Source organism: Colias croceus, chromosome 24, assembly GCF_905220415.1.
Source record: "Colias croceus chromosome 24, ilColCroc2.1".
Taxonomy (NCBI): Eukaryota; Metazoa; Arthropoda; class Insecta; order Lepidoptera; family Pieridae; genus Colias; species Colias croceus.
The window spans coordinates 1561951-1581134 of NC_059560.1; the positions used below are offsets into that span (position 1 = coordinate 1561951).

General features: G+C 33.7%; 2 protein-coding genes across 3 annotated transcripts; one reads left to right on the plus strand and one right to left on the minus strand.

Moving 5' to 3' along the window:
• The first annotated feature begins 4860 nt into the window (after nt 1-4860).
• On the plus strand, nt 4861-8665 carry LOC123702864. The gene is made up of 2 exons (XM_045650697.1): nt 4861-6202; nt 7059-8665. Exons 1-2 carry the CDS (start codon nt 5009-5011, stop codon nt 8241-8243), a joined length of 2379 nt encoding a protein of 792 aa, XP_045506653.1. The 5' UTR covers nt 4861-5008; the 3' UTR covers nt 8244-8665.
• Nucleotides 8666-9147: 482 nt separating this feature from the next.
• LOC123702841 (retinol dehydrogenase 14) lies at nt 9148-17129 on the minus strand. Of its 2 annotated transcripts, none has more exons than XM_045650658.1 (3): nt 17065-17129; nt 10674-10967; nt 9148-10057 (listed from the first exon to the last, which is right to left on the minus strand). In XM_045650658.1, exons 2-3 carry the CDS (start codon nt 10963-10965, stop codon nt 9330-9332), a joined length of 1020 nt encoding a protein of 339 aa, XP_045506614.1. In that variant the 5' UTR covers nt 10966-10967; nt 17065-17129; the 3' UTR covers nt 9148-9329. The 2 variants fall into 2 exon arrangements, with proteins under 2 accessions (XP_045506614.1, XP_045506613.1); XM_045650657.1 differs by lacking the exon at nt 17065-17129 and adding an exon at nt 11941-12104.
• Nucleotides 17130-19184: the final 2055 nt, after the last annotated feature.

Here is a 19184-nt window from a genome sequence, read left to right on the forward strand (position 1 = left end):
AAAAACATGTCAATATTTTGAGGTTATGTTTTATGGATGCGTTCTGAAGTAAATAAATAAATTATTGTTCGCAGTGATGATGATGATGAACTGATGCTATACCAGTGCAAACTTAGCACCCCATCTATGGAATTTTGGGTCGAAAATGACCTTGATCGTTAGGTCCCCGTTAGGTCCTTTAAGGTCCCACAATTTTTTCGTTAGGTCCCCTTTAGTTTTTTTTTAATAATTTTTTTTTAATTTTAGGTATAAAAAAGTTACACTTTAGCACCCCATCCATAGCAAAATTGGCAAATTTTATCAAAATCGTATTCTTTACCGTTAGGTCCGTATAGGCCTCATCATTGAAATTGTTGAATTATTTATTTTATTAAAATTATAAAATAATAAAAACCTGCGCATGCGCCTTAGAGCATTAAGGCATGCGCACATCATACATAAACAGCGCGAAATTTAAAATCGTATCGTTTCATTTATTAAATAAATCTATTGTTCTGAGAGTGCTTATTTATTAAAAACCTACTTTTCAACCTAGACTTAAAATAACTATTAGTGTATAAGTGTCAATCTATGGTGTATATATATTTTTTGTAGCGGCCACAGGGCCACACTATCTGGAATGTCATCGCGGCGATAAAGTTTTGATAGTTTAATTTATTATTACGAGCTTTGTTTTTTTGAGAGATTAACAACCTCTTCATCTATATAATATTATATATATGTAATCTGGTACAGTTATCTGATGTTGTCAAAATCATAAAGAACTGCAACTATCAAATTTATGCTGATGACATCCAACTCTACTACTCATTTCATCCTAATGAAACCCTAGAGGCAATTAACAAAGTCAATTCCGATTTGAATTACATTAACTTGTGGTCTGAACGCAATTCATTAATTCTTAACCCATCCAAGACAAAGTTTATGATATTAGGTAATCCAAAAATAATCAATAGAATTAATCAATTTGACATAAATGTATTAATTAATAATAGGAAACTTGACCGCGTACATGAGGCTCGTAATTTAGGAATAATTTTTGACGAGAACTTAAGATTCGAGAAACATATAAATACCATTATTTCCAACTGCTTTTATCGACTTAAGACTCTGTATAGAATACGACAATATATTGACACTTCTCTCCGTATTCGACTTTGTGACGCGCTTGTACTATCCAAGTTTAATTATGCCGACACAATGTACGGACCTAGATTGCTCTCACGGACAAAAGCAGCAATTCAACGTGTACAAAATGCTTGTGCACGTTATTGCTGGAATATACCGCCTCGAACTCATGTTAGTCCATATATTCAAAGTGCTAAGATATTAAATATGGAAGCTCGAAGGCGCTTACATTTTGCCACTCTTCTCTTCGGTGTAATGCAAACCAAAGTTCCATCATACCTATACCAGAAACTTGCCTGGATGGGTGAGCGCAGTGCCCTAAGCTATCAAACAAGATCAGCATTTCAAAAGCTGGCCATACCCAGACACCACTCCGCAGGGTTCAAGGGAAGTTTCCGATACAGTACCACCAAGTGTTGGAATAATCTTCCACCACCACTACGTAATCTGCGCAATAAGGAAAATTTTCGACGCAAATATCGAAATTATTTACTTTTAAACCCTCCATAGGGGACTTGGTGGCGCTGAGTGTAACTTCCTTTGTAAATATGTCATTTGTATTGTGTTCTATGTAAAAAAAAAGGTGATGTTTTATTTTCAATTGTTTTTACATAAGTGTGATTGCATGATTTGCTTTGTTTCTGCTTTGGTTTTATTTATTTTGTTTTATTTTTTTATCTTTTATTCGTTTTGCTTTCTTTACTTTATTTTTAATTATTTTTATCTCTTTTAGGTTTAAGGTGTAATGTATTTTTATTATTTTATTGTTCAGTGTGTGATTGTCAACTCCAAATGTCATAAGGGGCCACTGAAAATCAGTGGTGCGAATGGTCCATCTCATCATTCGTGCCAGATACTGAGTTGGTCCCTTTTGTCAACGGAGAAATGTCCAGTACCTATTAAAAACATTCTTTTTTTTTAATACTTTATTATTATTGCTATTTTTACTCTGAATGTTACTGTTGTTTTTGTTTTTGTAATCTTGTACTGTATGTTTTTATGTTTCGTTGACAATAAATGTTTATTATTATTATTATGTGTATCTCAATCCATAATACTCGGGTACCATCATAAGGAAGGTACCCGGTCCTTTGGAAGGCTTACGTGGGGACACGGATCCAACACGCAGAGGCCCTTTAGAGAACTTTACTGTGTTGTGGGACACCAGCCGCAGCCTGCCCATGACTGCACTATAGAGATACAGCCCTAGGCAGTCCGCGGCCGATGTAGGACTATTTCGAAATATGGAAAAACAAAATAAACTGGGCTATGGAGTGGGATGTTAAATGGGCCGGTATTTGGGGACTATTGGAAACTATGGCACCTGCCTTTCTACTAAAAGAAAGTAAAAATATGTTGGCAGGTGGTGACTCGCCCTCTCACTGTATGGGCCCCCGAAATAAGTCGCTGCAATAGTGCGACAAGGGGGCAACATATTGCGAGCAGCTAAGGGTGGAGAGGCGTCCCTGGACTTTAAACGACGATCACGCGCTCCCTGAGGGTCCAGCATCACGTGCCCACTCGCCACTTACGATTCGCATCCACCCTTCGAGCTAAAAGCTCTCGCGACTCCACTCTGGCCGGCCGGTTAAGGCAAGCCAGAGGTGGGGGTCCTGTCCTCGTCAGGCTTCACTCCGACCGGCCGGTGAAGGCAAGCCGGAGATGAAGACAGGGGCCTCCCCCGGGAGCACTCGGTTCCCGCGGGGTCGCTACTCCCCGACACCCCGCCACAAGGTGTCCTGCGGGTTGACTGATTGCACGGTTGGAATATCTATTGTCACGTAGACAATAGATATTCCAACCGTGGGCGATGGGGTCGTCACATCCCTACGCCCTTTATTATTATTATTATTATACAGATAAAAAAGAACAGCTAGTGAAAGTAAGAAAAAACATAATAAAATACAATTAAATTTTGTTTAATCTAAAAGCCGCGTTCAGCCGCGAATAAAGAATAGGAATCACTATCATTATCTTTGACATCATTAACTCTTCCATGTCTGCAGTTATTCCATCTTGTTTTTTTTTTTGTACTGCTCTTCAACATGAATAACATGGTTCGGTCAAAGAATAAATCTCGTCGAGATACTGATTTTGTGTCTTTAAACATTTTGAACGGACCAGCCCCCCTAGCCAAGTGGCTTTCTGTTAGCGTAGCGTTCAATAGAATAGACTACGAATGTATGAGATTGACGTAAGCTGTAGATAAACGTATCTACAGCTTACGTCAATCTCATACATTCGTAGTCTATTCTATTGTATCTACAGCTTACGTCAATCTCATACATTCGTAGTCTATTCTATTGAACGCTACGCTAACAGAAAACCACTTGGATAAGGGGGCAGATCGTTCAATTTTATATTGTTGCTTGAATAGTTTTTAACTTGATTACCTGGTATCATCCATGCAAGATAATAATATTAAACAAATCATACCTACTTATAATAATGTGCAATGCAATCAAGATGAAAAGCATCAAAATATCAAGTCACACTTAACAATGCATTGAGATATTTCTCGTAAACACTCTTGTTTTTCCTTGAAAACTACATCTCTTTCAAATTGTTTCATTTTAAATTTATTAATCATAGTTTAAAGTTTTCGTCATGTTTTCAACTCAGTTTTCAAAAATATTTTTTTTTTATTTTTTTTTAGAAATCACTAAAATCCTAAGCTAAAATCGCAGCAAAAAAAATCACTTTGACAAGCTTTGACACATCAACAACTCAGGTTTTAATGACAGTCAACTGTCAAGTGTTGCCAAATAAATTTTCGAAATAAAAAGCCAGTTTCATCTTTCGGACGTGACTAGTATAGATTTATTTATTGATTTAAATTTAATAAATGAAACGATACCAATTTAAATTTCGCATTGTTTATGTATGATGTGCGCATGCCTTAATGCTCTAAGGCGCATGCGCAGGTTTTTATTATTTTATAATTTTAATAAAATAAATAATTCAACAATTTCAATGATGAGCCTATACGGACCTAACGGTAAAGAATACGATTTTGATAAAATTTGCCAATTTTGCTATGGATGGGGTGCTAAAGTGTAACTTTTTTATACCTAAAATTAAAAAAAAAAATATTAAAAAAAAAAACTAAAGGGGACCTAACGAAAAAATTGTGGGACCTTATAGGACCTAACGGAGACCTATCGATTAAGGTCATTTTTGACCCAAAATTCTATGGATGGGGTGCTAAAGTTGCATTTTTTTATACCTAAAATTTAAAAAATTATTTAAAAAAAACTAAAGGGGACATAACGAAAAAATTGTGGGACCTTAAAGGACCTAACGGGGACCTAACGATCAAGGTCATTTTCGACCCAAAATTCCATAGATGGGGTGCTAAGTTTGCACTGGTGCTATATTTTTATTATTAAATTTGTTTCATTATTAAATTATACAAGTACCTCATCATTTACTCCTTTACGTTATGATGCAGTTTTAATTCTATAAAATTATTTAATTTAATTTTGCTGTACTATGTTCTCATAACCATGTTATATTAATTTTTCAAATTTATTACCATTCCAGTCAATCAGAAATTCAAAAATATTTTTTTAGTGCTAATTAATCGCAATTTAAACCAAATGCAAATTAAAATACAGAAATCTTATTATTACAATTACATGTTATATTATCTGTGAAGACGTGTGAAGCGTGATCCGTGATTTTATGTTATGATTTGGTTATGATCACAATATGATTATTCAACTTACTTGCTCTGTGTATTCAACGGTCATATCAGATTTGAATTTGTTATTGCCACAATTTGATTTATTGTTTCGAAGTCAGTCTTTGAACTGAATAAAATTTATTTAATAACCACGCAGTGAAATTTCCCAAATAATTTGTATGGAAAAACTAAAAGATGTCTGTAATAGTGATTCAACGTGAACTTGTTGTGAGATTTAAGAAGGAAACGCTATTGAATATTGGTTTGCTGAGTAAGCTCCAGCCGATGCTGCCTGAGCTTTCACGACTCCTATTCAAGGAAAATGCAATGGACAAGCCTACCCAGAATCTATTTAACCACCTATCATACTACTTAGTGTCGATTATAGATGCACAAGTTGCCTCGACCTTTTCATGGCCTCTTTACGACACGAAGACAGAAAGAGCGTATCGAAATGAATTGTATACATTTATAAGTGATTATAGTAGTAAAGGAATGCTTTCTCCAGTGATGTCTTCCTATTTAGTGAACCCTAGTTGTTACAAAGTGACTGTGCTAATATTTCAAATGTCGCAGTTGGCGGTACAGAAAGTATTGTTATTAAAAATGCGTAAGGATTCACACAAAAAGTTATACGAGGAAATGACCGAGAAATATGAATCTAAGCAAAAGGATGGTTTTCTTGAAGCTATAAATAAAGAGACAGAAGCTATGCTCAGTAAGTTTTCAAACTATTTATGTAAGCGTCAAATACTGGAAAGAATAGCTGAAAAATTTCGTAAGCGAATACTAGAAATGGAAGACAAAATAACAAAATTGAATGCACAAAAGTATATCAATGATTTGGTAGATGGATTTGTATCACAAAGATTAGACGATGCTGCTAAAGAAGATGCATTAAAAGTTAAAAATGTGTATGAGCAACCACAATTCTTCGAAAACTGGTTGAACTATGTTGACGCAGATGTAAATAGAATGCAAAATGAGTGGGACAATAAAGTAACTCCATTCCTTAACACAAGTAAAAATACCTCTGAATATACGGAAGCTTTAGTTATGAGATACACAGGTCAAATGGAGAGAAGCACTTATATGATAGAGTATAATGCAAAAACTGACAAAATTTGCACAAACGATCTACAAAGCCAAGTAAACAGTGAACAAAAGTATATACTAAGGAATATAGAAAAAGACGGAAAGTTGAATTTTCCGAACCTAATTCGAGCTTTTGTTATTTCTATTTGTTTTGTATTAAGGAACAATGATGTTGGAGATCAGATATATAAATATAATGATTATTTACAAGGTGGGAGGAATAAATATAATGAAATTGTCAGCACGATGAGGGTACTGTTGGAGAGGATATTGACTGCTGAAGCTAAGTTGCAGGTAATTACATTTTAAGCGCTTATTTTATATCAACGTTTTTCTGTCATAATAGTTTTCTTCTCACACACATCAGTTTTTTGTGAATACTTGCTCTTGAGCATAGTTATTAGATCAAGAGCCCACGACGGCCAGACTTTCCTTTCTTTAAGAAAGTTGAAAGTTTCTCTGTATATGTCTCCGATACAGATAAGAACGACTAGCGATTATCAAGTCTGGGTTGTGGTTACTTTGGCAGGAAACAGGTAGTAGAGGTGTATAAAATTGTACCTAACTTTCATTATAGTTTAAAAGATAAATTTTATATATTTTACTTGGGGACATATAAAAAGATGTTACCTCAAGAGCTGGACAGTTTTCATGGTTCTTACATCTTGCCAGACACATTTAAAAAATAACTAACATATCATCAAATTAACGTTACTACCTAAAAGTGTATCAAATATGAAATAACCCACTAAAAACATTAGTTTACTATAATTAATGACTAAAAAATAATAGTATAATATAAGTAATAAAGTTATTACTTATCCTTTACGGGGACTTATGTCGATGGAATACCTGTTTCCTTCCAAAGTAACCACAACCCAGACTTAATAATCGCTAATCGTTCTTATCTGTATCGGAGACATATACAGAGAAACTTTCAACTTTCCTAAAGAAAGGAAAGTCTGGCCATCGTGGGCTCTTAGATTATAAAATTTGAATAAATAATATTATGACTTAACCACTTTTCAAGTCTTTTAAATGAGTAATGTGTAACCATTATATGTGCATTATTGCCATTGTCTCTTGATCCTATTCTGACTTTTCTTATAATTAAAAAATTTAATAACACAAAATGTCTTTTGTTTTACAGATAAGTCCCCTGCCAGTGAACAGATCTTTGCCACTGAGAAAATACACACATATACCACCCATGCCAGATTTATCGGACCTGATAAATGAAGACCACATCCAAGCTCCATTCGATACATTCACTCCGCTGGCATTCTCAAAACAAAAGTTCAACCTACGAAGGAATGATAACAGAAGTTTCAGCAAACCGTTCCCTAAATCCCTTATTACTCCCTTCCATCATGTACCAAGGGATGACTTTATGAAAAGCATTATTTCATATAACGTTAACACATATGACCACTTAAGTGTAAGCCGAAACAGTCACAACATATCAGTTATGTCACAAATGAAAGGGAATGAAACAATTGCAGAATGTGCTTCAGGATTTACAAGACAGCAAATACAAAGGCTCCTCTCGACGAAAAAGACAAGCAGCTCGAAAAAGTACAAATATAACACTGAACGACCTGATATTCATATCAAAAAGGGTGGTCTGTTTAACGAATCGTCATCATCAGTTCAAAGTAATGGTCTAACAAGAAGTTATTCTTCACCCAATTTGTATGAAAATAGACCGAAGAAAGTCATGTCTAGAGGGAAAGGCAGGAAATTATCTATAATGAAAGAAGATAGTCCGTTTGAAGTGTCCGGTATATCTGCGCTAGATAACGACAGCAATTTTAGTACAATGGGACTCGCTAATGCGGAAAGTTCGAGAAAGTATTCCAATTCGCCAACATTACCCACCGTGATTATTAATAGTGATGTTGAGAATAGAATAAATAACGTCCTCAAGGGATTAGACGCAAGCAAAGATGTAGAAACGAGTAACTTTTCAAATATATCAGAGAGAAAGAGCATAGAATCGAAAACAGATACACCAAAAACAAACACGCAACTAATAAAGAGAACAAGTTCTATCGAGAAAATTATTAATCGCTTCAAGAGAGTGCGAGCAAGTGTGATGCCGGAAAAAGAAGAAATTATCACAATAAAGGAAGAGAAACATGAAAAAACAGATCACGTAACAAGCCGAGTGCTTCTACCAGATTTATTAAGTCCTAGTTGTCCACAGTTGAATGTAAATTCAGATTTTCTCAACGAAACACAGGATGATAAAGTATATAGAAAGCCTAGAGAGAGTCTGGGCACAGCGTTGGGTGTCGACCAAACGTTTTTAGATCAATTCGATTTAATAGACTGATATTTATTGCACAATTAACTAATAACTTTTAGTATAGATTAGCTGTCTGGTTACAGTGGGCAACTGTTTTATGATGAAAATATGACTTAGGAGATAAATGTATGATTTTCTCATGTGAAATATAAGAAAAAAGAAATGATGAAATAGATTCAAAATTTTACTATTTATTGTGATAAAATTAACTACTGTGTTCTATCTCAAAAAATTTAAACTTGTTGACACACTCATTCTTTCTTTTACTAACACGTAACATAAGTAAGTCATTAATGTTTAAAATCCTTTCTTAATATGAAATATAATATGCTAGGTATATGTAATAGGCTATTCATTTAAAACATAATCATTTATAACTAGCTTCCGCCCGCGACTCCGTCCGCGCGGAAAAATTAAGAAAAATTAAGATTTTTTTTTCTACGTATTTTTCCGGGATAAAAAGTATCCTATTTTATGCCCAGGATAATAAGGTATAACTATACCAAGTTTCATCGAAATCGAACCGTTAGTTTTCACGTGATGTCTGAACATACAGATAGACAGACAGACAAAAATTTTTTTAATCACATATTTGTGCATGGTATCAATCCAGTAACACCCCCTGCTATTTATTTTTTCAATATTTTCAATGTACAGAATTGACCCTTCTACAGATTTAATATATGTATAGATACAAGAATCCAAAAAACATTTATCTTCTAAGTTATATTGTGAATAGTTCTAAAACAAGCTCTTTATCTCTAACAATTGTGCTATTTTAATATAAGTAGGTTAATATTATGCTTGTGCATTACTAATTAAAAATAAATCCATTCATGCCTTATGATTGTTTTACTGCGAAACCCTTGTTCGTAACTATATCGAAAAAATATCCATATGATTTTTTTTTTGTTTTAAAAACAAGGTGTACTTAGTTGTCAATATTTTTATTTAAAAAATACAAAAATAAATTAAAATACAACTCTATACATGTAGTTGTTAGTGTACACTACTACATAACAACATTAAACTTTGCTTTAATAGTTTAATACATTTTTGATATATCTTAGTTAAATTATAATAATATGCATTGTACTCTCGATACAAAAGTACTTAAATTCTAGGATCGTTTTCTTCCAAATGCACAAGTTTTTCTGAAATCTCCCAGAATTTTCTCGCCTTACCCATATCGCTGGCTGAATCAGAAACTGTACTTTCCTGACAGTCAAAAAAGTATTGCCCGGTAGTTTTTCCCAATTTTTCGTCAACCGCCAACATTATTGTAGTCTGGCAACCCTGTTCCGGAGTCTTGAAGAAGCCCTTTATAATCAAATTTAGGCCCCAACTGAGAGGAGCGGGTACAGAGCTCCAAATGCCTGTATCAATTAAGCCAGGGTGCAGACAATTTGCAGTCACCCCTGTGCCTTCAAGGCGTCGCGCCAATTCTTTAGTAAAAAGAATGTTGGCTTCCTTGGACACGTAATACAGGTAGCCTGGGAAGGTTTCCAATGGGTTTGGGTTGTCTAAATTAAGCCTAGCTAGTCTGTAGAGAGAAGACGCGACAACTACAATTCTTGACGGAGAACTCTTTTTAAGCAATTTAATTAGAAGATGTGTGAGCAAAAACGGGCCATAGTGATTAGTGGCCATCGTCATTTCAAGGCCATCTTCTGTTTTCTTCTTTGTGAATGAATTTGCGTAGCCCGCGTTGTGGATCAAAACGTCGAGTTTTTGTTCGCTTTTGTTGATATCTTCAGCAAAAGCGCGTATCGACGCAAATGATGAGAGATCTAGTTTTTTCACGAGAACCTTCTCGTTGTCCGTTTCCTTGATGATTTCATCTGGAAAATAGAATAATGTACGTTCACAAGATATTCACGTATTGGTAGGTACTGTAGACTGTACTGTACACGAAGAAAAAAAAACATAAGTAAGTAACTAACTAGGCAGAAAAATATTTTATATTTTTAAGACAACTGTCCATTATTCAGGGAACTAGGCAATTAGCTAGATAATGTAACCTAATAATTATTGTTTCAAATACGAGTGACCCAAAATACATGGTAATTTATGTTTATACCTACATGTATTATAATTATAATATCTATATTATACCTAATCTTAAAATATCATAATTAATTCAAACCATTCAAACTCTATCGTCATTGCAACTTTATTATATTTTCGTAATGGAAATAGGTAATTTGGTAGCAGTTCATTTTATTTATCCCTAAATGTAGGTACCTATTGAATAAGTTGATACAGTGCCTCATTAGTGTGTGCACATCGCATGCTTAATGTACCTATATTTAAAATTGTTAAATAAATAAAGTGATATTAACTATTTACAAACAAATTAAAGACAATAAAAAATATTCAGTAATTAATTAATAATTGTAGGTAAAAGTTAAAGTACTCAAAAGAACAATAAAAACCTCACACAAATTAGTTACTTACCTTTAATTTTCTCAGCAAGTTCTAAATTTCGACATGCCATGATAACTTTCGCGCCTCTTTTCGCAAGTTCCCGCGCTGTCTCCTTCCCTATACCGCTGGTGCATCCCGTCACGATGACGGTCTTTCCGTCCATTCTGGTCTTTTCACGGTACATTCCGCAGGTCAATTGGGCGTACAGACGCACAAGGAATAGAATAACCAGTAGACCGAGTATCACGATGGCACCGAGGAGAATTACGATTGGAAAGATCCAAAATATGTAGTCCGACTTCAGCGCGTCTGATACGAACATTTCTGAAAAAAATAATAATAATACAATAAATTAAGTGTTAGGTACAAAGCAGACATACAACTTGTGAGTTGTGAGCAAAACAAAATTCGAAAGATCGGTAAAAAATCAAAATAATAATGCGGCTTTTTATGAATGAAACGATTAAGTTAACATCGTGTCGGTTCAATATGTTGGTTTTTCCAATCTTCTTTATACGAGTTTTTCTACTAACATATCGTGTGCATATTAACAACAAAGCAATCAAGCTTGTTTCGATTATTATTTTTTAAGAATTTGGGTTCAGTTTAAGGAAAATTATTAATCATATTATTGGTAGAGAAACTGACATTTTTTCAACTTATTTAAGTGAGGTACGACTTTCATTAGACTGACTAGATATTTTAGTTTATGCTAACATGACTTAGGTAGTACCTAACTATTTAGAACAATGTTTAGAACCTAATCTGTGACAAGACTAATATTCTCTATAGTCTTTACATACCTACCTACTATACTAAGGGCTATAATCTATTTAATAGATATGTAATACTTAATTACCTAATATGTAAGTAGGTATATGTATTATGTATACAGTATAGTTAAGTCTTAACAACTAGATGTGACAACTGAGAATCAAGTTTAAACATTTGCTAAAGTCCGTTACCAAGAATCTCAAGTGGATGTAGGTAGATAAGTATAGTTCGATGATCGATCGTAATATTATTAATACGTAGGTATTTAAATGTAACACAAATTCTAGTTTCTCTCCGTACCTATTTATCAAAATATTTCCTAAATATATTTTTTTTATTTTTAAAACTTAACTACAATTCTTATTGGAATTAGAATTTAGAAAACGAGTTCTCATTCTCAAACATCGAACAATACATTTTAATTAATGTTCCTTATTTGTACCTATTTAAATATATACATGCACTTTTGTTAGAATTATAATTATTGGTTCCTAACATATTAGTCTAAATAGTGATTACTTACACATTCAACTAAAACACAGATATCACACACTACCTACGCAAACCAAAAACGTTGTCTACTTATAAGCATTTTCAACAAAGAACTGTGTTACCTACTGTGATATAAAACCACTTAGTAAATGACTAATATTAAAACAAATGCCGTAAAATCAATTTAAATATTGGTTCAATGTAATTAGTCCGCGTTACGACACGATTCAACAATTGACAATCGAATTAAGAAAGATGTCATCATTTGCATAGCGTTTACAATGACTTAGAAATTAATTATTGTTATTTTTCCGATGTTATTTTTTCTTTGGTCCCAAAAGGTTCAGGATTCGTACTTAACTACCTATGTTGATTTTATTGTTTTTTCTTATTTATAATTTTTATAAAACATTGAATAAATTAGCAATTACTTAAGATTTGGATTAGAAAGATTCTTAATCCTAATCCTGTGCAAATATTAGAAACTAGCTACGCTCCGCGTTTTCACCCGCGTGGCTCCGCTTCTGTTGGTATTGGATTAGCGTGATGATATTATAGTCTTCCTCGATAAATGGGGTATCCAACACCGAAAGAATTTTTCAAATCGGACCAGTAGTTCTTAAGATTAGCGCGTTCAAACAAACAAACAAACTCTTCAGCTTTATAATATTAGTATAAATTTATAGCAAACTAGTCTGGATTCTGCTCGATTTGAAAAATACAACCTGTCACACAGGAAAAATATAGCTTTCTACTAGTGAAATATTTACGATTCGATTAAGATTTGAGTGCATCCAGTACATAAAAGTTCCTAAGTTTTAACAATACTTCAGAATAAAGAATAGGTACTAAGGAATAGTGTGATTTGACGATAGCGTACTTAAAACGATAGCGTACTCGTTTTGAAAACGATAGCGTACTTTGTTTAATTCTCTTGACTAATTAATTAACTAGGAGTAGGTATTCCTAATTAAGAGTAATTTGTAATAATAAGTTAAAATAAAGTTGATCGAGAAGAGAAAGGCTTTGGAAAGTTTAGAAAACCGTGAGTTTGTAAAATTACCAGACCACAAAGATTTTATTTATAATCATTAGATATCGTTTTTAAAAACCGTACCTAATTATTTATGAATGTACTGTAATTAGTTATTACCGTTCGTTTATATAATAACATGGTAGGTGCCTAAAGCTTGTAGCGTTTATTTGATTTTCGTGATATTATGAGAAATACTAGATTTCCGCCCGCAGCTTCGCTCGCGTATTCAAAGAAAATCCCGCATAGTTCCCGTTCCTGTGGGATTTCCGGGATAAAATCTATCCTATATGTTAATCCAAGTTACCCTCTATATGTGTGCTAAATTTCATTGTAATCGGTTCAGTAGTATTTTCGTGAAAAAGTAACAAACATACACAGTACACACACATCCCCATCCTCTCCAACTTTCGCATTAATTATAATACCTATTAGTAAGGACTGGGGTCTGGGATGTTAACTGGGACTAGAGACTAGAGAGGCTAGCTAAGATGGGTACATTCTTATTTTATTGTAGCTGTTCTGTCCCCAAGGTTACTAATAAATAAATTAGGAATATCTAATATATAAAAATCAATGCCACTTTTCGTTGTAATTCCATAACTCGAGAACGGCTGAACCGATTTCGATAATTCTTTTTTTATTATATTCCTTGAAGTACGAGGATGGTTCTTATGTAGAGAAAACGTTAATATGTACCACGGGCGAAGCCGGGGCGGACCGCTAGTTATGTATAAAATGCCGATCACGTACCTACTAGACATACGTATAATAAAAAATTATGAAGTAAAACACGTGCCTATAAAAACTTAAAAAATGTGCCTCTATGATCTATGTACCTAACTAACAGTCTTTTCCAATACGATTCCATAAAAAAGGCATTTCAAACAGGTAGGTTATTAATTTGAAAGAAAGCCTATGACAAATTCTAAGGACAAATTATACTTGTACGTAAGTACAACTTGTAGTTACGCAAATGTCTTTTTTTCAAATTGATCTACTTATCAAAATAAATGCTGTCCTCTACACCTAAACTCCGATAATCCGTAAAACGTTGTTACTAATATCTTCGCTTCTTTCTTTCATATGTTTTGTTCTTGTAACCACTTGAATAATTTGGAAGAGAAACTGTGTGCACTGCTTTATTATTTTCAATGTACCTATAAAACATTTATAAGTATATTAAGAAGAGCTGGAACGTCAACACATTTACACATTGCACATGTTAGGCCGGGAGATACTGACACAAAATTTCGGGTCATTTGTAACAGGATGGCGGTCTAGAGGGGTTTTACTTATCCGACGAGTGTGACTTACGCCCACGTGACTAGTCCGCCGGTACCAGCGTTCTGACCATCATTTTTCTTTTTGTCATTGCGTAATAAGACCTCTGTAGAACCGCCATTCTGTTACAAATGACCCGAAATTTTGTGTCAGTATCTCCCGGCCTATGTATGTGTCATATTTTGCAATTGTTTATAAATACAGGGTGATGTAATTGGTGTAGTACGAATATCTAAAAATCTATGAAGAATTTTGTGATACAGTAAATGGAAGAATTATATACTATTTTACAGTATTTAATAAAATCATTTAATTTTTTGTTCATTTTCATTAGAAATGTCAATTTTTCTCACCAAGGTGGAAATTTGGATGATAAGGATCTTGTTAGAAAAATATAAATTTTGACTAAAATCGGCATTTTTTTTTTTCAAAAATCAAATTACTAATTAATAATCAGAGTTATCACCATTTACATTAATTTACGGTGGCTCAGTGGTGAGACCTCGGACTTCGAATCGATAAGTCCGTGGTTCGAGACCAGGCGAGCGCGCAGGAAATAAATTGATTTTTCAATTTATCTGCGCATGTTGTAACATCACCACTGCTCGAACGGTGAAGGAAAAACATCGTGAGGAAACCGACATGTCGAAGAATTAAAAAGTTCGACGACATGTGTCATCCGCCAACCCGCACTTGGCCAGCGTGGTGGATTATGGCCTGTACCCTCATAGGAGGCCCGTGTCCCAGCAGTGGGAACGTATATGGGCTGATGATGATGATGATGATGATGACATTAATTTACAAACGATATCGGTTGTTCTTACTTAAAATTGAATACCAATGTCTTATTGCGGTATGTGTTCTTTGGAAGTGTTCGTAAAGTTGTTGATCCGCAATTGATCCGTAATTAAATTTTGCGGAAAATCTTTTAGAGCGCTTAGTTGTGACATATCCTAAGCATATTCAATAGAATTAAAAGACGAGCGAATATGCAAGCCAGTCTAAAACTTGAATATTTTCTAAAATGAAACTAGAGTCGCATTTATTTTTGAACATACTGTAAGTGAAATTGCATAAGTGTGAGTACTGTGAACATGCCAGCTTTGCTTAATTGACCGATAACTCTACCAATAATAAAATAGTGTGGGGTATACCTAACTACTATCCACAGAGAACATTATTATGACTGGGTACTACGTGGGACTACTATCCTTCAACCTCACTTCATCACTACATAGTATAAACCAAAGTAGCTTTCCTTATGTCCCTTTGTATGCTTAAATCTTTAAAACTAGGTACGCAACGGATTTTGATGCGGTTTTTTTAGAGTGATTCAAGAGGAAGGTTTTAGTATATAATTTATTAGGTTTTAGACAAAGCGGGCGAAGCTGCGGGCGGTAAGCTAGTATTCAATATACCGGTTAAACAAGTAGTAAGCTACTACCATAAGTATTTTATCTTTTGCCATGACAAACCATAGTAAAGAACCTAATTTCTTCTTGAAAAATATCATATTAATAGTTTTTATCATTATTTATTTATTTATTTAGCCTTTATAATCCATGACATTTAGATACAGTTTACAACAAAAGATACATAATACATGAAAATATTAAACATGCAGTTAGGTTAAATGTCCTGGCCCCTTTCGGGTATAGGCCTCCTCCAACTGTCCCCATTTCCTCCTGTTTCCAGCTGCCTTCATCCAGTCTTTGCCTGTCAATTGTAGAATATCATCAGCCCAGCGAGCCCTTGGTCTGCCTTTCTGTCTCTTGGATCCTGGGCCTATCCATTTCGTGACCCTTTTTGGCCATCTATCTTCGGAGTAGCGGGCGATATGTCCAGCCCATTTCCATTTTAAGCATGTGCATGTTGTAACACGTCTATTACTTTGGTTTTTGCTCTGATTTTTGTGCTGTTGACTTTGTCTTTGGTCTTGATGCCAAGGATACTTCTTTCCATAGACCGTTGGCACGTGCGTATTTTTGACGTGGTAATGTGGTTAAAGATCCAAGTTTGGGCACCATATGATAAACAAGGCAACAGGCAAGGCAACAAGTTTTTATCATTACCGCGTCCTAAATAGGATAGTCTGTGGTATTCAATGAAATCAAAGGCTAGCGAAAGTCACAGAATAGAAATGGAAAGTTGATTTGGAAGTATTTAATATTCTATAACTATAATAATGTGTCTGTGTGTGGATCTAAGGTTGACCAAATAAATAATCCTTCTATAAATTATTGATAAAATATTTATTTAATCTCGCATATTATATTTGGCATTTAGATAATGTATGCAAACAAAAATACAATTTAACTTATTATGTATAAATATAATATAATATACAATTTAATACATATAAATATTATGTAAATCTCATCAAGATCTATTCAGCCGTTTTCACGTGATTGGGTGTCAGGAAAGCTTAATTTATAATGTTACTTTTAAATTGTATTGATGTTTATGTTTACATATTTTTTATTCATTGATATAACTACAACTACATAATATTGTCATTATTATGTAAATTCTTACGAGAAGACCCGTATATTTGATTCTTGGAATTCTTAGGATCTGGGAATACCCGGACGTCGAATGTCATTGATTATAATATTTTGATAAGATTATTTGAAAACTTAATAAACATTATACAAAAACTATATGTTATAAAATACAAAATAGGTTAATAATTTTTTGTACAAATAAAAAATTTTGTAAAAAATTTTACCCATAAAAAATAGAGCGAAAATGTTTTTTTTTCCGATCACAAATAAAGCATCCTGTATAAATTATCAAGACTATATTATATACGAGTAATAATAAAAGAAAGTCACTCACTATTTAACAAGAGATTTCACTTCCAAGTTCCACGTGCAAACTTTCTGAGATTTTAACAGAAACTGTCTTTCGAGGTGTAGGTTACACTGGTCGACAAAGCCTTACAAAATAAAACATACTAAATATCATGCCAAAATGATCCTTATTCCAAAGATATAAGTGTGGATGTGGCTGTACGAGAATGTGGTGTGAAAAGCAACATTTTTGTATCCATGTGGTTTGCGAAAAACGACTCTATGAACAAGAGTCACGGTTTCATGTAATTTATTTTTCGATTTAGGTTTTAATGCTTTTTTAACAAAAGTACAAATTGGTGACTCAACAAAACTTAAGTTGACATGAAATAGTTGAATATTTTAATTTTTATGATTTATGGTAGAAGCAGATGTTTTTTGCTCGTCGTAATGTAATTAAAAATGTTGGTTCATCAGTTTTTTAAGACTGATCAAGTTTGTAAGAATGCATTATTTTGAATTTTTGTTCAGAATCTTGCGACATGGCATGTAGAGACAGTAAAGCTGGCACATTTTTGTCTGTTTCATATTTTTTAAGATGGTGGGTGACATCATTTTTGTTATTCTGTATGTACCACATAATATTGTGACCACATCAGATAGTGATGTAATTTTTTTGCATCACTGAGAATAAAATCTTGGTGTAGTTACCTAGGCTCAAGAAATTATTACCTACTGTTCGCAGGTCAATTAGTCAGTCCTCTAAAAAATCTATCAAAATAAAACATACAAATCCCCCCAGTATTTTGAATAGGGGCCATCCATTAATCACGTGATGTTTTTTTTTTTGGTATTTTTTGACCCCCCCTCCCCCTTGGTGATACGTGGTGAGGTTTAAGACTACCCGTCCCCCCTCCCCTCTATATCACGTGTATTTTTTCGTACCTGCAAAGAAGCAATTTTTTTATTTATAAAAAAATACTGGTATAAGTATCATCTAATTTTATTATAGTAAATTAAAGACTACTATAATAAACGTACAGAGGTAGACAGAAAGATTGCAGTTTGTTTTTAAATGACATAAAAATAATGAAAGATATGCGAACAAGTTGTACGCGTTTGACTAAAAATAAATACATACATATTGTAACGCCGCTTTTCGGTTGAGTAGGTATCGCGCGCTTGTCGAAAAATAAATACACGTGATATATTACTTTACCCCCCCCTCCCCCTTGTGATATTTCGTGATGTTTTGATGGACCCCTCCCCCCACTTTCGAGCCTCGCGTGATTAATGGACAGCCCCATAGAAGTACATATTATTATACTCTCTAAGCAAATTTTAGCGCCTGTTAAAAACAATTAGCAAGCGAAATTTCACTGGCCATAAGTCAAAACAAGTTGCATAAGATGTGATTACCGTTAAACATAAGTGCATCTCGAAATTGTCGAACATAACTCATAGTATCTTTCAAGCTTTCTATAAAGATGTTCTGCATTATTGCATAACACTTTCCGTATAAGATAAGTTGTCGTAAGTCAATAATTTCTTTTTGTATTCTTTTGTAAATTAATTCGAATTCGAAAGTTTGTTTTTGTTTGTTGATCTTTGGCTGAAAATTATAATAGTTCATTAGGAATTAAGTTAGGAATATCAAATAGATTCATTCGTGGATTTTTAATCATCATTATGACATTTAAATTCTTTGTGGATTTACCTAATATCGGTGTTATTCAAATTCAAATTGCCTTTATACCCTTTTATACATATATATTAATTTGTCTCAAATAAATAATTGACGTATAGGTAATTGGCAATTGCTATTAGGAATAAAGCAGATCGTGAGTCAATTATCATTTTATCAATCGTCGATTTAGGTACATACATACTATACTTACTTAGTATGCTATTTTGTATTCTATAGTCATTCCAATAAAACAGCTAGTAATTCTCATATACATGTTAATAGGAAACAACGCAAAGTTGTCATTCGTTATTTAAGAGTAGAAAACTGTTTACAATATTGTGTTTGCCGGCTTAGCGGTCACTGACTTTGAAGGTTACATCGGCTATACTAACATTTTCTTGTTTGTTTGTTTGTACCAAATAAGGCCCGGAAGTATTAAATCGATTTGGTAAAGTATTTCACCAGTGAGCTACAACATT